This window comes from Panthera pardus, unplaced genomic scaffold (genome assembly GCF_024362965.1).
Source record: "Panthera pardus isolate Hobbes unplaced genomic scaffold, ASM2436296v1 HiC_scaffold_325, whole genome shotgun sequence".
Lineage (NCBI taxonomy): Eukaryota > Metazoa > Chordata > Mammalia > Carnivora > Felidae > Panthera > Panthera pardus.
Window position 1 is genome coordinate 97303 of NW_026526905.1, and position 26883 is coordinate 124185.

The 26883-nt window shown below is 40.0% G+C and overlaps 1 protein-coding gene across 1 annotated transcript; it reads right to left on the bottom strand.

The window, feature by feature from the left end:
• Nucleotides 1-20956: 20956 nt before the first annotated feature.
• Nucleotides 20957-24662, bottom strand: LOC128774485 (P antigen family member 3-like). Its single transcript, XM_053893567.1, has 4 exons — nt 24579-24662; nt 23792-23900; nt 22411-22561; nt 20957-20960 (listed from the first exon to the last, which is right to left on the bottom strand). Exons 1-4 carry the CDS (start codon nt 24660-24662, stop codon nt 20957-20959), a joined length of 348 nt encoding a protein of 115 aa, XP_053749542.1.
• Between the last annotated feature and the right edge of the window lie 2221 nt (nt 24663-26883).

Genomic DNA, 26883 nt, shown 5'->3' on the forward strand with positions numbered 1-26883 from the left:
ATGAGGAGCGACGTTGAGCATCTTTTCATGTGCCTGTTGGCCATCTGGATGTCTTCTTTTTTTTTTCTTTTTAATATATGAAATTTATTGTCAAATTGGTTTCCATACAACACTCACTGCTCATCCCAAAAGGTGCCCTCCTCAATACCCACCACGCACCCTCCCCTCCCTCCCACCCCCCATCAACCCTCAGTTTGTTCTCAGTTTTTAAGAGTCTCTTATGCTTTGGCTCTCTCCCACTCTAACCTCTTTTTTTTTTCCTTCCCCTCCCCCATGGGTTTCTGTTACGTTTCTCAGGATCCACATAAGAGTGAAAACATATGGTATCTGTCTTTGTATGGCTTATTTCACTTAGCATCACACTCTCCAGTTCCATCCACGTTGCTACAAAAGGCCATATTTCATTCTTTCTCATTGCCACGTAGTATTCCATTGTGTATATAAACCACAATCTCTTTATCCATTCATCAGTTGATGGACATTTAGGCTCTTTCCATAATTTGGCTATTGTTGAGAGTGCTGCTATAAACATTGGGGTACAAGTGCCCCTATGCATCAGTACTCCTGTATCCCTTGGATAAATTCCTAGCAGTGCTATTGCTGGGTCATAGGGTAGGTCTATTTTTAATTTTCTGAGGAACCTCCACACTGCTTTCCTGAGCGGCTGCACCAATTTGCATTCCCACCAACAGTGCAAGAGGGTTCCCGTTTCTCCACATCCTCTTCAGCATCTATAGTCTCCTGATTTGTTCATTTTGGCCACTCTGACTGGCGTGAGGTGATATCTGAGTGTGGTTTTGATTTGTATTTCCCTGATAAGGAGCGACGTTGAACATCTTTTCGTGTGCCTGTTGGCCATCCGGATGTCTTCTTTAGAGAAGTGTCTATTCATGTTTTCTGCCCATTTCTTCACTGGGTTATTTGTGTTTCGGGTGTGGAGTTTGGTGAGCTCTTTATAGATTTTGGATACTAGCCCTTCGTCCGATATGTCATTTGCAAATATCTTTTCCCATTCCGTTGGTTGCCTTTTAGTTTTGTTGGTTGTTTCCTTTGCTGTGCAGAAGCTTTTTATCTTCATAAGGTCCCAGGAATTCACTTTTGCTTTTAATTCCCTTGCCTTTGGGGATGTGTCGAGTAAGAGATTGGTACGGCTGAGGCCAGAGAGGTCTTTTCCTGCTTTCTCCTCTAAGGTTTTGATGGTTTCCTGTCTCACATTCAGGTCCTTTATCCATTTTGAGTTTATTTTTGTGAATGGTGTGAGAAAGTGGTCTAGTTTCAACCTTCTGCACGTTGCTGTCCAGTTCTCCCAGCACCATTTGTTAAAGAGACTGTCTTTTTTCCATTGGATGTTCTTTCCTGCTTTGTCAATGATGAGTTGGCCATACGTTTGTGGGTCTAGTTCTGGGGTTTCTATTCTATTCCATTGGTCTGTGTGTCTGTTTTTGTGCCAATCCCATGCTGTCTTGATGATGACAGCTTTGTAGTAGAGGCTAAAGTCTGGGATTGTGATGCCTCCCGCTTTGGTCTTCTTCAAAATTACTTTGGCTACTCGGGGCCTTTTGTGGTTCCATATGAATTTTAGGATTGCTTGTTCTAGTTTCGAGAAGAATGCTGGTGCAATTTTGATTGGGATTGCATTGAATGTGTAGATAGCTTTGGGTAGTATTGACGTTTTGACAATATTTATTCTTCCAATCCATGAGCATGGAATGTTTTTCCATTTCTTTATATCTTCTTCAATTTCCTTCATAAGCTTTCTAGTTTTCAGCATACAGATCTTTTACATCTTTGGTTAGGTTTATTCGTAGGTATTTTATGCTTCTAGGTGCAATTGTGAATGGGATCAGTTTATTTAATTGTCTTTCTGTTTCTTCATTATTAGTGTATAAGAATGCAACTGACTTCTGTATGTTGATTTTGTATCCTGCGACTTTGCTGAATTTATGTATCAGTTCTACCAGACTTTTGGTGGAGACTATCAGGTATTCCATGTATAATATCATGTCGTCTACAAAAAGTGAAAGCTTCATCTTTGCCAATTTTGATGCCTTTGATTTCCTTTTGTTGTCTGATTGCTGATGCTAGCACTTCCAACACTATGTGAAACAACAGCAGTGAGAGTGGACATCCCTGTCGTGTCCCTGATCTCAGGGAGAAAGCTCTCAGTTTTTTTTCCCATTGAGGATGATGGTAGCTGTGGGCTTTTCATAAATGGCTTTGATGATGTTTAAGTATGTTCCTTCTATCCCGACTTTCTCGAGGGTTTTTCTTAAGAAAGGATGCTGATATTTGTCAAATGCTTTTTCTGCATCAATTGACAGGATCATAAGGTTCTTATCTTTTCTTTTATTAATGTGATGTATCACATTGATTGATTTGCAAATGTGGAACCAGCCCTGCAGCCCAGGAATGAATCCCACTTGATCATGGTGAATAATTCTTTTTATATGCTGTTGAATTCGATTTGCTAGTATCTTATTGAGAATTTTTGCATCCACATTCATCAGGGATATTGGCCTGTAGCTCTCTTTTTTTGGTGGGTCTCTGTCTGCTTTAGGAATCAAAGTAATACTGGCTTCATAGAATGAGTCTGGAAGTTTTCCTTCCCTTTCTATTTCTTGGAATAGCTTGAGAAGGATAGGTATTATCTCTGCTTTAAATGTCTGGTAGAATTCCCCTGGGAAGCCATCTGGTCCTGGACTCTTATTTGTTGGGAGAATTTTGATAACTGATTCACTTCCTTCGCTGGTTACGGGTCTGTTCAAACTTTCTATTTCTTCCTGTTTGAGTTTTGGGGAGTGCGTGGATGTTTAGGAATTTGTCCATTTCTTCCAGGTTGTCCAGTTTGTTGGCATATACTTTTTCATCGTATTCCCTGATAATTGCTTGTATGTCTGAGGGATTGGTTGTAATAAGTCCATTTTCATTCATGATTTTATCTATTTGGGTCATGTCCCTTTTCTTTTTGAGAAGCCTGGCTAGAGGTTTGTCAATTTTGTTTATTTTTTCAAAAAACCAACTCTTGGTTTCGTTGATCTGCTCTACAATTTTTTTAGATTCTCTATTGTTTATTTCTGCTATGATCTTTATTATTTCTCTTCTTCTGCTGGGTTTGGGGTGTCTTTGCTGTTCTGCTTCTATTTCCTTTAGGTGTGCTGTTGGATTTTGGATTTGGGATTTTTCTTGTTCTTTGAGATAGGCCTGGATTGCCAAGTATTTTCCTCTCAGGACTATCTTCGCTGCATCCCAAAGCGTTTGGATTGTTGTATTTCCATTTTCATTTGTTTCCATGTATTTCTTAATTTCTTCTCTAATTGCCTGGTTGACCCATTCATTCTTTAGTAGGGTGTTCTTTAACCTCCATGCTTTTGGAGGTTTTCCAGATTTTTTTCCTGTGGTTGATTTCAAGCTTCATAGCATTGTGGTCTGAAAGTGTGCATGGTATGATCTCAATTATTTTCTACTTATGAAGGGCTGTTTTATGACCCAGTATGTGACCTATCTTGGAGAATGTTCTATGTGCACTCGAGAAGAAAGTATATTCTGTTGCTTTGTGATGCAGAGTTCTAAATAGATCTGATAAGTCCATCTAGTCCAATATATCATTCAGGCTCCTTGTTTCTTTATTGATCTTGTGTCTAGATGATCTATCCATTGTTGTAAGTGGAGTGTTAAAGTCCCCTGCAATACCACATTCTTCTCAATAAGGTTGCCTATGTTTGTGATTACTTGTTTATATATTTGGGGGCTCCCATATTCGGTGCATAGACATTTATAATTTATCTCTTCCTGATGGAAAGACCGTGTAATTATTATATAATGCCCTTCTTCATCTCTTGTTACAGCCTTTAATTCAAAGTCTAGTTTTTCTGATAGAAGTATGGCTACTCCAGCTTTCTTTTGACTTCCAGTAGCATGATAGATAGTTATCCATCCCCTCACTTTCAATCTAAAGGCGTCCTGAGGTCTAAAATGAGTTTCTTGTAGACAGCAAATAGATGGGTCTTGTTTTTTTTATCCATTCTAATACCCTATGTTTTTTGGTTGGAGCATTTTGTCCATTTACATTCAGTGTTATTTTAGAAAGATATGTGTTTAGAGTCATTGTGATATCTGTAGGTTTCATGCTTGTAGTGATGTCTCTGCTACCTTGTCTCACAGGATCCCCATTAGGATCTCTTGTAGGGCTGGTTTACTGGTGATTAATTCCTCCAGTTTTTGTTTGTTTGGGAAGACCTTTATCTCTCCTTCTATTTTGAATGACAGACTTGCTGGATAAAGGATTCTCAGCTGCATATTTTTTCTCTTCATCACATTGAAGATTTCCTGCCATTCCTTTCTGGCCTGGCAAGTTTCAGTAGATAGGTCTCTCTCTAGTCTTATCAGTCTCCCTTTATATGTTAGAGCATGTTTATCCCTAGCTTCTTTCAGAATTTTCTCTTTATCCTTGTATTTTGCCAGTTTGACTATGATATGTCATGCAGAAGATCGATTCAAGTGACATCTGAAGGGAGTTCTCTGTGCCTCTTGGGTTTCAATGCCTGTTTCCTTCCTCAGATCAGGGAAGTTCTCAGCTATGATTCGTTCAAGTATACCTTCAGCTCCTTTCCCTCTCTCTTCCTCCTCTGGAATCCCAAGTATGCGTATGTTACTGCGTTTAATTGTGTCACTTAGTTCTCTAATTCTCCCCTCATACTCCTGGATTTTTTTAATCTCTCTTTTTCTCAGCTTCCTCTTTTTCCACAATTTTATCTTCTAATTCACCTATTCTCTCCTCTGCCTCTTCAATCCGAGCTGTGGTCGCCTCCATTTTATTTTGCAGCTCATTTATAGCATTTTTTAGCTCCTCCTGACTGTTTCTTAGTCCCTTGATCTCTGTAGTGATAGATTCCCTGCTGTCCTCTATACTTTTTTCAAGCCCAGCAATTAATTTTATGACTATTATTTTAAATTCATTTTATGTTACGTTGCTTAAATCGTTTTTGATCAGTTCGTTAGCTGTCGCTACTTCCTGGAGTTTCTCTTGAGGAGAATTCTTCCGTTTTGTCATTTTGGATAGTCCCTGGAGTGGCGCAGAACTGCAGGGCACTTTCCCTGTGCTGTCTGGAGTAACTTGTGTTGGTGGGCAGGGCCGCAGTCAGACCCGATGTTTGCCCCCAGCCCACCGCTGGGCCCACAGTCAGACTGGTGTGTACCTTATCTTCCCCTCTCCCAGGGGCAGGACTCACTGTGAAGTGGTGTGGCCCCTCTCTGGGCTACTTGCACCCTGCCAGGCTTGTGGTGCTGCTTTGATGGGATCTGGCATATTAGCCGGGGTGGATCCACCTGGTGCACAGGGGTAGGAGTGGCAGGCTCGCTTTGCCGTCAGTGGTCCCCTGCGGGAGGGGCCCTGCAGCACTGGGAGGGATGCAGGCAGACCCGTCAGAGGGATGGATCCACAGAAGCACAACATTGGGTTTTGCGCGGTGCAAGCATGTTTGGTGACGGGAACTGGTTCCCTTTGTAATTTTGGCTGGGTGGTGGGAGAGGGAGATGGCACTTGCCAGCACCTTTGTTCCCCTGCTGAGCTGAGCTCTGTCTTACAGGGCTCAACAACTCTCCCTCCTGTTGTCCTCTCGCCCTCCCGCTCTCCGAGCAAAGCTGTTGACTTATAACATTCCAGATGTTAAGTCCCGCTGGCTGTCAGAACTCATGCAGTCCGGCCCCTCAGTTTTTGCAAGTCAGACTCGGGGGCTCTGCCTTGCCGGGCAGGCTGCCCCTCCACCACCCCGGCTCCCTCACACCAGTCCGTGTAGCGTGCACCGCCTCTCTGCCCTTCCTACCCTCTTCCGTGGGCCTCTCGTCTATGCTTGGCTTCAGAGAGTCTGTTCTGCTAGTCTTCTGGCGGTTTTCTGGGTTCTTTAGGCAGATGTGGGTGGAATCTAAGTGGTCAGCTGGATGCTTGAGCCCAGCATCCTCCTACGCCGCCATCTCCCTTCCAAACATTAAAAATTTTTATTGAAACTATGAATGAATGGGTTAACCAAGAAATTGGAGAAGAATTTTAAAATTACATGGGAGCCAATGAAAATGAGAACACGACAGTCCAAACCACTGGGATGCAGCAAAGACAGTCATAGGAGGGAAGTATATAGCAGTCCAGGCCTACCTAAAGAAGGAGGAAAGGTCTCAAATAAACAACCTAAACTTATGCCTAAAAGAGCTGGAAAAAGTACAGGAAACAAAGCCCCAAAGCAGCAGAAGAAGGGAAATAGTAAAGATTAGAACATAAATCAATGATATTGAAATCAAAACAACAGTAGAACAGATCAATGAAACCAGGAGCTGGTTCTTTGAAAGAATCGATGAAATTGATACCCCCCTAGTCATACTGATCAAAAAGAAAAAGGAAAGGACCCAAATAACTAAAATCACGAATGAAAGAGGAGAAGTCACAACCAACACTGCAGGAATGCAAACAATAATAAGAGAATATGATGAGCAATTATATGCCAACAAATTGGGCAATCTGGAAGAAATGGACAAATTCCTAGAAACATATAAACTACCAAAACTGAAACAGGAAGAAATAGAAAACTGGAACAGACCCATGACCAGCAAAGAAATCGAATCAGTAATCAAAAATCTCCCCCTGCAAAACAAAAACAAAAACAAAAACAAAAACCAGCCCAGGGTCAGATTGCTTTCCAGGGGAATTCTACCAAACATTTAAAAAGAGTTAATACCTATTCTTTTGAAGCTGTTCCAAAAAAAAAAAAAAAAAAAAGAAAGAAAAGAAAAGAAAAGAAAGAAAGAAATGGTAGGAAAACTTCCAAACTCATTCTATGAGGCCAGCATTACCTTGATTCTAAAACCAGAGAGAGATTCTGTGAAAAAGGAGAACTACAGACCAATTTTCCTGATGAACATGAATGCAAAAGTTCTCAACAAGATACTAGCAAACCGGATCCAACATACATTAAAGGAATTATTCACCAAAAATTAAGTGGGATTTATTCCTGGGATGCAGCGCTGATTCAATATCTGCAAATAAATCAATGTGATGCATCACATTAATAAAAGAAAGGATATGAACCACATGATCCTCTCAATAGATGCATAAAACCATCTGGCAAACTACAGCATCCTTTTTTGATAAAAACCCTCAAGAACGTAAGAATAGAAGGGATATACCTCAAGATCATAAAGGCCATATACGGAAGACCCACAGCTAATATCATCTTCACTCGGGAAAAACTGAGAGGTTTTCCCCCTAAGCTCAGGAACACGACAGGAAGGTCCACTCTCACCACTATTATTCAGCATAGTGTTGGAAAGCCTAGCCTCAGCAACCAGAAAACAAACAGAAATAAAAGGAATCCAAATCATCAAGGAGGAATTAAAACTTTCACTCTTCACAGAAGGCATGATACTCTATGTGGGAAACCCAAAAGACTTCACCAAAATATCTTCTAGAACTGATACATGAATTTAGCAAAGTTGCAGGATATAAAATCAATGTACACAAATCGGTTGCATTTCTATACACCAATAATGAAGCAGAAGAAAGAGATATCTGGGAATTGATTCCATTTACAATTGCACCAAAACTCATAAGAACCTTGAGAAAAAATTAACCAAAGAAGTAAGAGATTTGTATGCTGAGAACTATAGAAAACTAGGCAAGAAATTGAAGAAGACACAAAGAAATGAAAAAGCATTCCATGCTCATGGATTGGAAAAGCAAATATTGTTAAAATGTCGATACTACCCAAAGCAATCTACACATTCAATGCACTCCCTATCAAAATAATACCAGCATTCTTCACAGAGCCAGAACAAACAATTCTAAAATTTGTACGGAGCCAGAAAAGACCCCAAATAACCAAAGTAAAGTTGAAAGAGAAAACCAAAGCTGGAGACATCACAGTTGCAGACTTCAAGCTCTATTACAAAGCTGTCATCTTAAAGACAGTACGGTACTGTCACAAAAACAGACACACAGTTCAATGGAACAGGATGGAGAACCCAAAAATGGGCCCACAAACATATGGGCAACTAATCTTTGACAAAGCAGGAAGGAATATCCAATGGAAAAAAGACAGTAACTTCAGCAAAGGGTGTTGGGAAAACTGGACAGCGACATGCAGGAGAATGAACCTTGACCACTTTCTTACACCATACACAAAAATAAATTAAAAATGGATGAAAGACCTAAATGTAAGACAGGAAGCCATCAAAATCCTAGAGGAGAAAACAGGCAACAACCTCTTTTACTTCGGCCACAGCAACTTCTTACTTGACACGTCTCTGGATGCAAGGGAAACAAGAGCAACAATGAACTAGTGGGTCCTAATCAAGACAAAAAACTTCTGCACAGCAAAGGGAACAATTTTCAGAAAACTTTCTGAACAGCAAAACTAAAAGGTGACTGATGAAATGGGAGGAGATATTTGCAAATGACATATCAGATAAATGGTTAGCATCCACAATCTATAAAGAACTTGTCAAATTCAACACCCAAAAAAACCAATAATCTAGTGAAGAAATGGGCAAAGACATGAATAGACACTTCTCCAAAGAAGATATCCAGATGGCCAACCAACACATGACAAAATGCTCAACGTCACTCATCATCAGGGAAATACAAATAAAAACCACAATGAGATACCACCTCACACGTGTCAGAATGGCTCACATTAACAACTCAGGCAACAACAGATGTTGTCGAGGATGTGGAGAAAGAGGATCTCTTTTGCACTGCTGGTGGGAAAGCAAACTGCTGCAGCCACTTTGGAAAACAGTATGGGGTTTCCTCAACGAACTAAAAATAGAACTACCCTACAACCCAGCTATTGCACTACTAGGTATTTATCCGAAGGATACAGGAGTCCTGATTCGAAGGGGCACATGCACCCCAATGTTTATAGCATCATTACCGACAATAGCCAATGTATATAAAGAGCCCAAATGTCCATCGACTGATGAATGGATAAAAAAGATGTGGTAGATATATGCAATGGAATATTACTCTGTTTTCAAAAAGGATGAAATCTTGCCATTTGTAAAAACGTGAATGCAACTAGAGTCAATTATGCTAAGTGAAATGAGTCAGTCAGAGAAAGGCAAATATCATATGATTACACTCATATGTGTAATTCAAGAAACAAAACAGATGAACATAGGGGAAGGGAAGCCAAAAATAAAATAAAAACAGAGAGGGAGACAAACCCTAAGAGACCTTTAAATACAGAGAACAAACTGAGGGTTGCTGGCTGGGTATTGGGTGGTGGGTGGGCTAAATGGGCAATGGGCATTAAGGAAGGCACTTGTTGAGAGGAGCAGTGGGTGTTATATGTGATGAATCACTAAATTCTATTCCTGAAATCATTAGTACACTATATGATAACTAACTTGGATTTAAATTAAAAAAAATAATAAACTCTTCATCAGGGAAGAAAAAAAGAAAGTATACTTTTTACCTGCTTATTTTTATGAATTTTTATTTGGTTATCATTGCTCTTCAAATTTGGTGCTGTGGGGTGACTATCTTTGCAATTATTTTTAGAGAGTCTACAGAGCTTCTGATATGTATAGATGCTTTTCATCAGTTCTAAAAATAATTCTGGGTTATTATTTGCTCAAACATTGCTTCTTCCCTATGTTTTTCTTTCCTTGCATGTCTTCATTTACACCTATGTTAGACTTCTATCCTTACCTTTATTTCTCCCTAGCTTCATGTTGATGTATTCAGCTCCCTTAACATGTTGTCTGTCTTGGTCCTGACCTTGTTTGTATGCAATCTTCTGCTAACCCCATCTAGTGGATTCTTAATTTTAAAGATTGAGTTATCACCATTTGAAATTGTCCATTTGAATCACTAAAAAGAGTTTAATTATCTGGTGAAATATTTCATCTTTCAGGATGAGAATCATATGCAGTGATTGCTAGGAAGTACACTTGCTGAAAATATATGCAACATTTTTCTTTTATCAAAACTTTTCCATTTAACATATGGCTAGGTACATTTTTATTTATACTTAGTGGAACAATAAAATTTCTGTATGTTGAAGAATAGCGGTTTTGATCACACACTATGGCTATCCAAAAATAGCATGAAAAATCAATGTGATGTGGAATATAGCATGGAAAAACCTGGCGCTCAATAAAATTCATGTCATATAGTCTCTTGCATGATTCAGAGTAGTAGGGGTTTACAGCTGTTGGTTACATATTGGTGAATTTTGGTCTGGACAACATGACAGAGACTCATTTCTTTATTTCCTTATTTTTTGGTGGGGGTGGGGAGAGAGAGAATGAGCAGGGAAGAGGGACAGGGGGAGAGAGACTGAGAATCCTAAGCAGGCTCCATGCTCAGCATGACACGGGCCTCCATCCCATGACCCTGGTATCATGACCTGAGCTGAAATCAAGAGTTGGGCGTTCAACCGACTGAGCCACCCAGGCACCCTGAGACTTATTTCTCCTTGCTCTTCTCTACTAAGCAAAACTATAAATCTTGGAAATAATGCAAGAGGCAACCAAAAGATAACTCTGAAAGAATGAAATCTTGCCATTTGCAATGACATGGATGGAACTAGAAAGTATTATGCTAAGCAAAATACATCAGTTAGAAAAAGACAAATACTATATGATTTTACTCATATGTGGAATTAAGAAACAAAACAGACGTGGGGCCCCTGGGTGGCTCAGTCGGTTGAGCGTCCGACTTTGGCTCAGGTCATGATCTCATGGTCCGTGGGTTCGAGCCCTGCATCAGGCTCTGTGCTGACAGCTCAGAGCCTGAAGGCTGCTTCAGATTCTGTGTCTCCCTCTCTCTCTCTCTGCCTCTGCCCCACTCGTGCTCTCTCAAAAATAAACAAACATTAAAAAAATTTTTTTTAAAAAGAAACAAAACAGACAAACGTAAGGTGTGTGTGGGGGGAGAGTTAAGCCAAGAACAGACTCTTAACTATACAAAACAAACTGAGGGTTACTGGATGGGAAGTGTGGAATGGTTTAAATAGGTGATGGGTATTAAAGAGGGGACTTGTGATGAGCACCAGGTGTTGTATGTAAGTGATGAATCACTAAATTATACACCTGAAACTAATATTACACTGTATGTTAACTGGAATTTAATAAAAATTTTTAAATAGGAAAAAAATAAAAAAGAAGACTCTGAATATTAGAAAGAGGAAGGCAAACAACTTTGGCACTCCAGAAGTGGAGGAACAACACAGTGGCTAGAAAACTGATCTATATGAGCTGATATTAGAGCTCAAATCCAAAGACAGTTTGAAGGCAGAATTCTCTCTTCCCTGGGGAACTTCAGTCCTGTTTTCTCTTAAGGCCTTCATCTGATTGAATGGGTCCCACCCACATTATAGAGAGTAATATGAATTACCCAAAGTCTACTGATTTAAATGTTAACCTTATCTAAAACTTAGCCCCCAGCAATATCCACTCAAGTATTTGACCAAATATCTGGATACAGTGTCCGAGCCAAGTTGACACATAAAATTAACCATCCGTTCTTTCCCTGGGAACCTTCTGTGGAAGGCAGGTTATGTGAAAATATTAGCACCAAAGTGAGGGGGCAGCAGTCTTAACTTACGGTTCAATAGAATCATTGAAACTATGACCTCTAGGCAAGCAAGGCATAAAGCCACAGGACAGGAAATAAAAATTTTGCTAGTGGATCACTAGGGGTAATAGTGAATGGTGTCCCTCCCATTTCCACCCCTTTGTTCTTGGACCCATGAATCCTGGATATGGGATAAATAGCTCCATATGTTGGACGCTGAGCACATACAGCCTCTTGGAGAACATTTTCCCACTCTGACAGGGGACTGGCATCTAGCTGGCACTATAACAGAGTGCTCAAAACATTTGGTCAGCCGCCAGTTTTGGAATAATGGGTAACATGATAACACCAGTGAATTCCATGATTCTGGGTTCATCGCTGCACACCATTTGCAGTGAATTTAGTTCCTTCACCAGAATCGTGCTGCATGGAATATAACATTGCATAGATAAGGCATTCTGTAAATCACTGCGGTTAGTTTTGACAGAAGCACTGCATGCAGGGAAGGGAAATCCATCTCCATGGTAAGAGTTTATTCCAGTAAGAACAAAATGCTGCTCTTCCATGATAGAAGGTATACAATATAGTAAACCTTCCACCAGCTATCTGGTTGATCACCTTGGGGGATGGTACCTTATCAAAGACACAGGGATCATTTCTACTGCTAGAAGGTTGGACACTCAGTGGTATGCTTAGCCACGTCAGCTTTGGTAATAGAGGTCCATGTGCTGAGCCAATGCATAATATCCTTCTGTGACCCAAGGCCATTTGTTCAGGACAATGACAAAGATGGCTGAGGAAAGAGGCTGAATAATATCCATAGAACTGTTAATCTTACACATTTGATTATTAAAAGTCATCTCTGCTGAGAGACAAACCAAGAAACAGACTCTTAACTATAGGAAACAAACTGATGGTTATGGGGGGGGGGCGGGGAGGGTGGGTGAAATAGGCAATGGGGATTAAGGAGCACTTGTGATGAGCATCAAGAGATATATGGAATTAATGAATCACTATATCGTACACCTGAAACTAATATAACACTGTAGGATAACTATACTGAAATTTAAAAGAATAAAAGGAAACAAGAAAAAGAAATTTATCTCTGCTGAGGTCACCCTTAGATGAGCATTCACAGAAGACACAAATATCTTCACATTTTTCACCTACTCGGAGACGTCTATCCACATACCTTCTTCCTTAGAATTTTGTTACTAATTTTAATTCATGTTCCTTCCAATTCTCTGTCCATTCTGCCCAACAGTTGGCCACCGCCCATGAATTGGAATATAATCAGACTTCTATCCATTTACCTTTTAAGAAAAATAACCAGTCAGGTGCACTGCTCAAAGTTCTACCCACTGAAGGTTTACCCTCCACCACTGTTCTCCATGGATGTCCCAGAAAGGGGCTGTAGTACTACAGCTGTCCACTTTTGGGCAGTGTCTGCATATTGTGCAGCATCATCTGTAAATCGGACCCAAATTTTCTTTCTCTGTCAACTGCATGTATCCCTGCTGCTGCCCAAATCTGTGAGATAGTGTTTCTTGGGGAAAAAAGGCAAAAGGGTAAAAGAAAATGGGTAATAAAACCTGTACCATTCCCTACTCCCTGGTTTCACTCTCTAGTACAAGGTATCTGCTTTTGCTTGCTTTCCAGATTTCTCATGGAAGTGTTTTTTGTATTTTGTCTAGAATTATTAGTTACAATCAAAAGGACATGGGCAGCCATGAGCTAACTCCATGGCAGCCAGAACCAGAAACTCCTCACTGGATTTTTAAAATAGTTTTACTTTTTAGAGCAGTTTTAAGTTCACAGAAAAATTGAACTGAAAGTATAGAGTTCCCACGTACCCACTCCTCCCACAAATACACAGTGCCTCCACTTTCAGTATTCTGCCCCTGAGTGTATACGTTAACTATAACTGATGAACCAATAGATCATAATCATCAAAAGTCCACCCACAGTTTACATTATGATTCACTTTTGGTGTTGTACATTCTAAGAGTTTTCACAAGTATGTAATGTCATATCCACATGATTTTTAAGTGGACATAAGTTTTCAGCTACATTGGGTAAATACCAAAAGTGCAATTATAGTGTCATACAGAATTATTTCCCTGTCCGAAAAATGCTCTACGCACCGCCTATTCTTCCTTCTCTCCTCTAACTCCTAATGCTTTACTGTCTCCATTGTTTTGCCTTTTCCAGAATGTCACATAATAGGAATATACAGTATGCAGCCTTTTCAGTTGGACTTTTTCACTTAAGATGCATTTACGATTCCTCATATCCTTTTATGGTTTGATAGCTCCTTTATTTTATCCCTGTATAATATTCCATTCTCGGGATTTACCACAATTTTTTTATACATTTATCCACAAAAAAACAAAAACAAAAACAAAAAACAAAAAACCATGTCAGTTGCTTCCAAGTTTAAACAATTATAGATAAAACTACTACAAACATCTGTGTGTAGCTTCTTGCATGGACATAATTTTCAACTAATTTGGGTAAATAACAGGAGTGTGATTGCTGGACTGTATGGTAAGCATAGGTTTAGTTTTGTGAGAATCTTTTATTCTCCTTTGCAAGTGGGTATGCGATTTTGCATTTCTACCAGCAATGAATGGGAGCTGCACATCTTCACAAGCATTTGATGCTCTCAGTGTGTAGTGATATCTCATTGTTGTTTAATTTGCAATTTCATACTGACATATGATGCTGAGCATATTTTAATATGCTTATTTCTCATCCATGTATCCTCTTCGGTGAGGTGCCTGTTCATACCTTTCCCGGTTTTTAAATCATATCATTCATTTTCCTATTTTGATTTTTAAGAATTATTTCCAAAATGTGGATAACAGTCCTTATCAGATATGTCTCTGCAAATATTTGTAAGCAATATAAGTATCAATACATTTGGCATATGCATATTCACACATGCACGCGTGCGTACACACACACACACACACACACACACACACAAACAAGGTCACTGGAATAGTATGCAGCCATAAAAAAGGATGAGATCTTGTCATTTGTAACAACATGGGGGGGACCTAGCGCATATTAATCCAAGTGAATGTGGTCATGCAAAGAATGACAAATAACATATGATTTTACTTAAATGTGGATTATGAAAGAAGACAAATCAATAAACAAACAAAAAGCAGAATTAGACATATAAATACAGAGAACAAAGTGATGGGTGCCAGAGGGAAGGAGGATGAGGGGAGGGGCAAAATAGGTGAAGGGGCATGGGAAATATAGGTTTTCAGTTATGGAATGAATAAACCATATTCTAAATGGCACAGTGTAAGGAATGGAGTCAATGATATTGTAATAGCGTTGTATGCTGACAGATGGTAGCTACACTTGTGGTAAGCACAGCATAAGGTATGGAGAATTTGATTCACTATGTTGTATACCTGAAAGTTATATAATGTGTATCAGGATACTCAAATTAAAAAAAATTAAAACAGACAAATCAAATACGTTTCTAACTCAAATCATTTAAAAAGTTAGCTTTATAATATGACCTTTATTAGCAATGTGGATGGAACTGGAGAGTGTTATGCTAAGTGAAATAAGACATACAGAGAAAGACAAATACCATATGATTTCACTCTTATGTGGATCCTGAGACTCTTAACAGAAGACCATGTGGGAGGGGAAGGGAAGAAAAAAAAAGTTGGAGAGGGAGAGAGCCAAACCATAAGAGACTCTTAAAAACTGAGAACAAACTGAGGGTTGATGGGGGGGTGGGAGGGAGGGGAAAGTGGGCATTGAGGAGGGCACCTGTTGGGATGAGCAATGAGAGTTGTATGGAAACCAATTTGACAATAAATTTCATATAAAAAAAGTTAGCTTTATATCACTACTTGAAATTAAAAATAAGAGCTGTAATTGATGTGGTAAGTAACATAAAAACTATATGAAAGTTTAAGTGGAAAGAATAAGTCAAACCCATTTGCAATATATGCCTATTTCATATATGTTATCTCATTGATTCTTCATAGCAAACATTTAGTGTAAGTATTGGGATTTCTACTTTATAAATGAGGAAACAGTCGCGAAGGATGTCAATACCTTTCCCACTGTCACACAGTGTGTGTCAGAAGCAGGTTTGAACCTCATTGCTATTTCATGCCATGGCCTATAGGGAGACAGTGGGTAGGACCCAAGTCAATGTGCTTCAGCCAGTCCCCCTGGTTCCTTTTCCTTTCCTTACCTCAACTCTACTATATCCATCCAGCTCCAAAACCTAGAGAACTCCCACATATTTTGTGGCAAAGCAGAACACCCTACCTTTAGTCTCACTTTTAATTTGAACCTTAGACTTTCAGTTTTTCCAGAGATATGTTTTAATGTTTAGTTATTTTGAGAGAGAGAGAGAGAGAGAGAGAGCAAGAGCAAGTGGGAGAGGGGCAGTTGGGGGGGGGGAGAGAGAATCCTAAGCAGGCTCCACGATGTCAGTGCAGAGCCTGATGTGGGGCTGGAATCATGAACCGTGAGATCATGACCGGAGCTGAAACCAAGAGCCAGACGCTTAACCGGCTGGGCCACCCAGGCACAACCTCACCAGGAAATTTAAAAAAAAAATTTTTTTTAACGTTTATTTATTTTTGAGACAGAGACAGAGCATGAACGGGGGAGGGTCAGAGAGAGGGAGACACAGAATCTGAAACAGGCTCCAGGCTCTGAGCTGTCAGCACAGAGCCTGACGCGGGGCTCGAACTCACTGACCGAGAGATCATGACCTGAGCCGAAGTCAGCCGCTCACCCGACTGAGCCACCCAGGTGCCCCACCAGGAAATATTTTGAATACTCTGTAAGTGAGTAGGCGATTGTTGCTAGTATCCTACCGCCATTCCCTAAGGATGGTGAATTCTGAGGACAGCACTTAGTTGCAGAAATAGTTTTGGGTGTGAGGATACAAATGGGGGCTCAGAGATGTAACTCTTGTGTTGTGTACAGTAATAGGGGCATAAGGTAGAGCCAGGCCTCTGGATTGTCAGGGTGATGGAGATGTATGTAGAGGGAAATAGGGATTTGTGGCTTGTCTGTCCCTGCCTTTATTTATTTATTTATTTATTTATTGGAATTTTATTAGAGTTACTAGTTTTATTTTACATTTATAACTTTTTAAATTCCAGATAGTTAACATGCAGTGTAATATTAGTTGCCGGCATAAAATATAGTGATTCAACCCTTCCATACATCACCCAGTGCTCATCACCACAAGCACTCCTTAATCTCCATCGTCTATTTAATCCATCCCCCAACCTGCCTCCCCTCTGGTAACCATCAGGTTTTTCTCTACAGTTAAGAGTCTGTTTCCTGGGTTGCCTCTCTTTCTTCCTCCTAGGATCATTTGTTTTGTTTCAAAAATTACACATAGGGGTGAAATCATATATTTGTCTTTCTTTGACTGGCTTCTTTTGCTCGGCATAAAACTCTCTAGCTCCGTCCACGCCGTTGCAAATGGCAAGGTTTGATTAGCTTTTATGGCTGAGTAATATTGCATTGTATATAGATACTACATCTTCTCTATCCATTCTCAATCAATGGACACTTGGGCTGTTGCCACTGCTTGGGTATTGCAAATGATGCTGCTATCAACATCGGGGTGCATGTATCCCCTTGAACTGGTAGTTTTGTATTCTTTGGGTAAATACCTAGTAGTACAACTGCTGCACAATAGGGTAGTTCTACTTTTCACTTTTTGAGGGGCCTCTGTAGTGTTTTCCAGAGTAGCTGCACCAGTTTGCATCCCTACCAAGAGTGCAAGAGGGTTTCCCTTTCTCCACATCCTTGCCAACACCTGTTGTTTCTTCTGCTGCAGTAGACATGATACTGTGTTTAAAAAACCCTAACTCGACTTCACCAAAAGATTGCTACAACTGACACATGAATTTAATAAAGTCACAGGATACAAAATCATCATACAGAAATCTGTGGCATTTCTTTCTTTTTTTTTTTAACATTTACTTATTTTTGAGAGGCAGAGAGAGACAGAGCGTGAGTAGGGGAGGGGCAGAGAGAGAGGGAGACACAGAATCAGTAGCAGGCTTCAGGCTCTGAGCTGACAGCACAGAGCCCGACGCGGGGCTCGAACCCACGAATTCAGGTGAGATCATGACCTGAGCCGAAGCCGGACGCTTAACCGACCGAGCCACCCAGGCGAGAAATCTGTGGCGTTTCTATGCAGCAAGAGTGAAGCAGCAGAAAGGGAAATTAAGGAATCAATCCCATTTACAATTGCACTGAAAACAATCAGATACCTAGGAACAAACCTAACCAGAGAGGTGAAATACCTGTAGTACTCTGAAGACTCTAAAACACTGATGAAAGACATTGAATATACACAAAGAAATGGAAAGACATTCCATGCTCATGGATTGGAAGAACAAATATTGATAAACTGTCAAAACTACGCAAAGCGATCTACACATTTAATGCAATCCCTATCAACATACTGCCAGCATTTGTCACAGACCTAAAACTGGTAGGGAGCCACAAAAGACCCAGAATAGCCAAAGCAACCTTGAAAAAGCAAAGCAAACCTGGAGGCATCACTATTTGGGACATAAAATTGTATTACAAAGCTGTAGTGACCAAAACAGTATGGAACTGCCACTAAAATAGACACATAGATCAATGGAACAGAATAAAATACCCACAAAGGAACCCACAAGTATATGGTCAATTCATTTTCGGTAAAGCAGGAAAGAGTATCCACGAGGAAAAAGACAGGCTCCTTAACAAATGCTGTTAGGAATACTGGACACCACCATGCAGAAGAATGAAACTGGACCAGTTTCTTACACCATACCCAAAAATGAGATAAAAACAGAGAGGGAGGCAAACCAGAGGGACTCTTAAATACAGAGAACAAACAGGGTTGCTGGAGGGGTGGGTGGGAGGGAGGATGGGTTAAATGGGTGATGCACATTAAGGAGGGCACTTCTCAGGATGAGCACTGGGTGTCACAGGGGGAGATGAATCACTGGGTTCTACTCCTGAGGCCAAGACTACACTGTATGTTATCTAGCTTGTATTTAAATAAATTAAAAAATAAAAATTAATTCAAAATGGATCAAAGGCCTAAATGTGCGACCCAAAACCATCAAAATCCTAGAGGAGAACACAGGCAGTAACCTCTTTGACATCCGCTGTAGCAACTTCTTTCTAGATATGTCTCCCGAGGCAAGGGAAACAAAAGCAAAAATAAACCACTGGGACTTCATCAAAATAAACACCTTCTGCACAGGGAAGGAAACCATTAACAAAACTAAAAGGCAACCTATAGAATGGGAGAAGATATTTGCAAATGGCATATCTGATAATGGGTTAGTATCCACAATATAGAAAGAATTTATAAAACTCAACACCCCAAAACACAAATAACCCGATTGAAAACATGAGCAGAAGACAGGAATAGACATTTTTGTAAAGAAGACTCCAAATTGCCCACAGACACACGAAAAGACGCTCAACATCACTCGTCATTAGGGTAATACAAAACTACAATGAGACATCACTTCACACCTGTAAGAATGGCTAACATCCATGCCTTTAAATATCTTATGAAGAAAGAAGTTTTGCAGATCTGTGGGTTTTTGCCATGGGGCTTGTGACATCATTCTTTGTCTTTGGATAAACTGTTCCAAATAGCTGTAGTGCCATAGTTACATATATTTTTTGTAGCACAGTAAAATAAGTATGCTATTATTTTTAAATTTTAAATGTTTTTTCCTTCTGTATCAATGAAATCACCTGGAAAACCATGTGAAGTCTGTGTGCCACATTTTGTGAAACACTTCCTTCATGTAAAACATAAAGTTACTATAAGTTTTCATGAAAACATCAGATTAACAGTATAGTCACCATGTACACCATCAGTTTTCCTGGCCAAAGTTTTCAGATGTATTTACTTTGAGGAAGACCAAGGGCTTCTGACTTAGAGCTGAGTCCCAAAATCTACTGCTCGTTAGAGTCAATTGTAAGTTGTGGCTACAATCTGACACACCTTTTTGTGAAGATTAAATGAAGTTATAAATGTATGGAACCTAGGAAAAGAATTCGCTAATATATAGTATACATGCTATCAATAGAGTTTTTATAATAACTTATTCTTTAAAAACTTAATAAATGGATCTATTGTCCTACGTGCACACAACTAGTGGATGGCCAGCTATTCACAATTAGAGAGCACAGATCAAAATTATCTAGCTAATAGAGCCGTGACTTTTAAATTTGTGGGTATAGAAGATTAGTAACAGCATAGAAACTAGAGCAGGTAGCTTTCGGAGTGATGGCATCAGTAGAGGCATGTTGCAGGGAAGACGGGCACCTCACCAAATTCGAAATGATGGGGATCTGGAGGTTCCCTGCCATTTAGGTAGGGTCCAATTTCCAAGAAAGCGATGCAATCCACGCACAGCTGAACATGGGAAAGTCTAGTCTTACATTACTCACAGCCTTTCGGAGTCTTCAGTTCCAGAGAAGAGAAAAAGAGGTTTTACATACCAATTCATTTTATAAAGCCAATATATCCTTGATACTAAAATCCAAGAGTGTATGTGAAATAAAAGTAGATGCTAATGTCACTCGTGAGGATATTAATACAAATTCTAACCCAATTAATATGATGTAGATTATTCAAAAAGGTAAGAGATCATGAACATTCACCCAGAAGTGTATGGTTGATTTAAACATAGGAAAATGTGTATGAGATTCATTGCATTGACAGATTCATGGAAGAAAACTCCCACGATCATCTGAATAAATGTACTACAAATGTTTGATGAAAGCCAATATATATTCAATAGAAATACTGTTAGGAAACTAAACTAAGAATGGAACTTCCTCTATGTCACAGTAAATATAGTGAAATGGTAAAAATTTTCTAATTCCTATCAGAAATAAGACCAGGATGTCCATTATTGCCAATACTTTCCAACACTGTACTGGGTGGGTCTGTCCAATATTGTAAAATGAGGAAACAAAGAGGGGGGACAATGTTTAAAACAGCAGGAACAAACTGTTAGTATTCAAAGATGATAGAATTGTGTACGTTGAAACTCATAACAGATGTTGACATGCACCTCTGGCATTAAATCGTTATGTAGCAAGGCTGCTGGAGAGACCATTGATGTACAGATATATCTGCACTTACCAGCTCAATCAGAATACAAAATTTCAAAAAATGACACAATTTTCAATAGCATCTAATACTTAAAGTAAGTTTAACAAAGGTTTGAAAGAGTCTTTGGAGAAAGTTGTAAGATTTTATTGAGAGATTTTGAACAGTAAAGTATCCTTCCTACATGAGAGCAGTTTGCATCGTTTCAGCTTCTTTTTGCTTACACCTTCGGTTAACCTTCACCTGTAAGACAGACACAGAGTTGGAAACAGTACTCAGCAAAATTTTATTTAGATTAAATTAATGATATGCAGAGGACACTATAGCTTCCATTTTATAAGACAGAATTCCATGCATATACTTTACCAACGTTTTTGGAACACACCACACTTTCTATTGGTACAAGAAAACAAAAAGACCCTTCAGGTTCAGAACAGATAAAATGAAATGAACCTATTAAAAGGTAGTTTCATTTTTTTATCTTTATGTTTAGATTCAAGTTAGTTAACATCTAGTGTCGTACTGGTTTCAGGAGTAGAATTTAGGGATTCATCGCTTACATATAACACCCATGCACTCTCCCTACTTGATGTGCCACAGAAACCAGAAACTAGACTATGTCTTGCCATTTTATTACTCAGTCATTTGAGCCTTCATTGGGGAAAGGTTTCAAAATGCACGTGTTTCGTAAGAGCCACAATAATTTAGAATTTGACGAAATGTCTCCACAGAGAAAAACCAACATCAAACAGTGTGTTTTCTTGATCTCAGTACCAGTGAAATCTCAACTCAGATGTTAAAATTTGACCAAAGATGTTACCTGATAAATAAATCATACAAGATAGGAGATTTTTGTATTCCATGTATATTATCCAACAGAACCACAGAATACAAAAATCAGCAATAAAAAATGACTGCAATTTATCTGATTTGAAATCTCTAAATATATGAGTCAAGATGGGTTGAGAAGTGAGGGGATTCTCCCAGAATCACACAACTTATGTTAGAGCTGGTATTGGAACATACTTCAGTGCCTTGGCATATTTCACACAAACTGGTATTTACTCCAAATGCATTTTGTGGTATTTATTTATTTATTTATTTAATATAATTTATTCTCAAATTGGCTTCCATACAACACCCTTTGTGTTTTTGAAAAGAGGAAGTTATAGAAGATTTCGAATTTAATTAGCTATCGGTTAAAGTATGTACTGCTTATTTTATTTATTTATTTATTTATTTATTTATTTAAATTTTTTTTTATGTTTATTCACTTTTGGAAGACAAGAGAGAGACAGAGAACAAGCAGGGGTGGGGCAGAGAGAGAGGGGGACACAGAATCTGAAGCAGGCTCCAGGCTCTGAGCTGTCAGCACCAGAGCCCAATGCGTGGCTCGAACTCACAATCTGCGAGATCATGACCTGAGCCAAAGTCGGACGCTCAACTGACTGAGCCACCCAGGCGCCCCAGTATTTACACTTTATAAAAAAGGAAATGTTTTCATATTTTATAATTTAATAAGGCTTTGACCCAATTAAATTCTATATCTGATAGGTTATATATCAGGCAATCAGGAAGTTAGGGTCTGAACTACTTGTGAAAGTATCTTTATGTGTAAACTCTGTCATTAAAGTATCAATAAAGTCATATCTACATAATTAAAGATATAATATTCAGGAAAAGACCTGCATACTTTGCATTCTCAATGGATAACATACCTGCTTCAGGCATTTTCATGGGCTCCACTGTTGGGACATCTGCCCCCTTCACATCACTGTCATCTTCACTGATACCCCCAGTCTTTGGCAGAGGTAGTTCCTGGATCCCAGATTCCAGGTCAGGTCCTTAAAAAAAAAAAAAGGTTATCAATTTAAGGAGTAAACACAAAATTTAAAGAAAGAAGTGATACTATTTATTCTTTCTATTATATGAAATACAAGCCTGTATACTTACTGTAATAAAAAAAGGGATGGAAAGGTGGACGTCACATCTTTTTTTGTATTATGAAACCTTATTTCAAATAACAATCTAAAGAGAAACCACACTAAATCTACATTTGCATTATATTACCACAGTGTACTAAGAGTAGAGAGCATCAGCTAAGAAATCTTAAATTTACACCATGGACAGGAAGTTTTTTGAAGTTTATTCATTTATTTTGAGAGAGAGAGAGACAGAGTGAGCCAGTAGTGGAGGGGCAGAGAGGGAGAGAGGGAGGGAGAGACAGAGCGAGAGCAAGAGCGAGAGAGAGAGAGAGAGAGAGAATCACAGCAGCTTCTGCACTGCCAGTGCAGAGCCCAACACGGGGCTCAATGTCACGAACTGGGAAATTGTGACCTGAGCCGAAATCCAGAGTCAGATGCTTAACTGACTGAGCCACCAGGCAGTCTGCACCATGGATAGGAATTTAATGAAAATTAAAATTTAATTTCCTGAACAATTAGCTGAGTGCATTTGTGCGCCTATGACAAATCCTACACTAGTGACATACATCTCCTATTGGAGCAACCTGAAAACTATTTTGTGAAATTTAACTAGTTAGATTTAGGGGCAAAGTCTCTCTCTATAACTTATGATAAATGAATCATGCAGAGAACCAAGTATCAAAAATAACAGCAAAATATTAGTGACTTATAGTCAAACTTCTGTCTTACAGTGAGAATAAAGGGAGCAGGGTAGAAAGAAATTAATGGACTTTGCCCTCAGTCTTATTGTAGAAACCTCTTACCAGAGAATTCCTAAAATAATCCATGGCCTAAGAAGAACAAATTAAACTACAAATTAAACTAGTAAACAATGCATACTTTTGTAATTAAAGTTTCCTCTGACTTAGAAAAGACTGCATGTTCAAGCACACAGATTAAATAAATCTTGAAGAAAAAGGGGAAATTCATTAGAGTGAAGGACCATATGAAGCTGCAAACTATGCGGTCTTCATATTTTCAACCGATTTTCAGGAAATGACTGAGTTTCTCTTGTAATGTTTTGTTTCATCTTGTTATGGTATGTCATAATGCACGATGCACACATATACCCCGAACCCCCATAGACATTCCTCCCCCCTTTCCCTTCACCTTGGTCCACAAGTGCTTCTTTAACTTCTTTCTCTTGATCAGGCATAATATCCTGACTCTCGGTTGGTGCCTGCTCTTGTTGAGGCTGATTATCACTGGGCTGCTGGGCCTAGGGGTGTGTGTGTGTGTGTGTGTGTGCGCAAATAAATAGTTGTGTTGTTAAGACATGCCAACGATATAAATATATATTACAGATTTTTATACCAAACAATAAAAAAGTATAAACCCACACGTAAAACACGATTCTATATATTTATTCTTAAAAGTTACTCTTCCGGAGCACCTGGGTGGCTCAGCTGGTTAAGCATCTGACTCTTGATTTCAGCTCAGGTCATGATCTCAAGGTTTGTGAGTTCGAGCCCTGCCTCAGGCTCCTGCTTGGGATTCTCTCTCCCTGTCTCTCTGCCCCTCCCTCCCCCTCTCTCTCAAAAATAAAATAAAAATAAACTTTTTTTTAAACAAAGAAAAATGTCTTTAAACAAACAAACAAAAAAGTTACTCTTCCCACAGAGTGGCTACTCCAAGAAGAGGTAGCCACAAGCACTTTGGAGGCTATTTTAAACTATGTTGGGATGGATATGGACAACCTGTTGTTAGTAAGCTTAACAGTGGAGTCATAGGGTATATTTCCTCAGGGAACACAAGTATGGAATCCTTCTGGTTCAATGTTTCCTACTCCTTATCAGCAGAGAAACTTATATCACTGTATCTGTATGTTTGTAGCTCAACAACATTTTCAGAGAACGAAACTGATGGTATAGAAAATATCAAATACCAAAGTACTCACAGCCACAGGTGCAGCTGGCTGGTTAGACTCTGGATTACCCTTTCTTTGTTTAGATTTAGATCTTGTTCTCACACGCCCACTCATATTTCACCCTGAAAGTAGAATATCGGGATTTGAAAAATGTACTCTAAAGCCTAGGTATACCACTCCCAAGGCTAAACGTTTTAATTTTTTTTAATTTGAAAATACTGTCAAAATCAACCTGTGTAAGGATAATGTACATGCTTTTGTCACACCAAATCAACGAGCTGCAAGATCATTTACATCAGCCAAACTGGCAGTCAAGTCACCTTAAAGACAGGAATAAAACATGAGGTTTAGTTTCACAGCTAGATTCCCCATCATAAACAGTGCTGGAAATTTAAATTTGAATTTAAATTTGAGTTTATTTTAAATTACATAAAACAAATAAATTAGAGTTTAAATTGCTGTGGTCACATTCCCATTTACTGGGCCCATTTTACCCCCTTAAATAAGGTTTTCTTGGAACACAGAGAAGGTCTTAATCATTTGTGTACTGCCTGCCTATGGCTGTCTTCCCACTACAAGGGCTCAGGTGTCTAGTTTTGATATTGACCAGTGAGCCGGCTCCTCCCTTGACACCCTGCACAGTGCGATACAAATCTCCGGGACGCAGCTCCAACCCTGCAGCGTTCCCTGTTTCCAGTCCCACACGCCGTTTTTTTGTTTTTGTTTTTGTTTTCAAGTAGACTTTACGGCCATCCCGGAGCCCAGGCGGGGCTTGAACTCACCACCCTGAGATCTAGACCTGACCTGAGATCCAGCGTCAGCCAGCCACTTTGCCTACTGACCGCACCCCCTCTCCCACCCCCCGCCCACAGGCGCCCCTTCCAGACCTGCTCTGTACCGCCTGGCCCGCCTCCCACCCAGGGTCCCACTGAGGACTCACTCTGGCTTCAGTGCTCCGCCGGCAGTTCCAGGTGCTTGCTCAGATACCTCAAAGAACGCCCCCAAGACCCAACCTGTCTTCATCTCCCCGGTCCTCGGCCGCCAGCTGTCCTCACTTGTCCCGGTCCCACCACCACGAGGACGAGGGCCATGGCGGCCGCGACGCCTGTGAGAAGAACGCTAACTCTTAGCAACTTCCTCCTCCGAGGCCACAGGTCTACCGTCCCGACCCGCCCGAGGCCCACTGGCACTCTCCTCACCGTCACTCACACTTAAAGTCCTGGAAGGACTGATTTGTGGACCTACCAGTTGTGTTCAGGCAGCGAGAAGGATCAGAGAAGAAGGAACACCACCGCTTAGGCCTGAGCTCTGCTCAGGGAATGTGGGCACAAGGCACATGCCCAGTTGCGCTTGTCGAAAGCAGGCACAAGGCGAGCGCCCAGCAATGGTCTTTCACTGCAATGGGCATGCGCACAGGGTTGGGTGCCTGCAGGGCGGGGTGAGGTTTTCCCGCCTGTGCCTTGGAGGCGAGCTACCAAGTGATCTCCCGAGGAAAAGAAAAAGGCTTGAAGAGTTTGTTTTTAGACCACCCAATCCCCGTATGCATCCAGCATCTTTGGGGACAGACAGCCCCAGGTACCCTTAGTGAAGTTGGAGTATGTGTCTCAGAAAAAGCGCTGAGACAGAAATACATGTTAAGTGTTTTAATCCTATTTTTATACCTGCTTTGATTAATCATTTCCTCCTTTGCTTTAGTTTTCTGTCATCCTTGAATCAATTTGCTCATTCTTATAGAATAAATATATTAACACATGTTTCCTCTTTTTGTTCAACTAATATTTTTTATATAGATTAATTTTTTTTTTTTTAATTCAAGGTGGTTAACATACAGTGTAGTATTGGTACCAGGAGTAGAACTCAGTGTTTCACCACTTATAGACAACACTCAGTGCTCATCCAAACAAGTGCCCTCCTTAATGCCCGTCACCCATTTGGCCCATCCCACCACCCACCTCCCCTCTAGCAATCCCCAGTTTGTTCTCTGTGTTTAAGAGTCTCTTATGCTTTGCCTCCCTCTCTGTTTTTATCTTAGTTTTCCTTTCTTTCCCCTATGTTCATCTGTTAACACCTGTTTAATTTTTTTGCTGGTGCTACTGAACATTTAAATCTCTGCACTGGTGGGGCACCTGTGTGTCTCAATCGGTTAAGCGACCAGTTTGGCTCAGGTCATGATCTCACCGTTTGTGGGTTTGAGCCCCACATCCGGCTCTGAGTAGACAGCTCAGTGCCTGGAGCCTGATTCTGATTCTGTGTCTATCTCTCTCTCTGCCCCTCCCCTGCTTGTGCTCTCTCTCTCAGCTCTCTTTCTCAAATATAAATAAACATGAAAAAATAT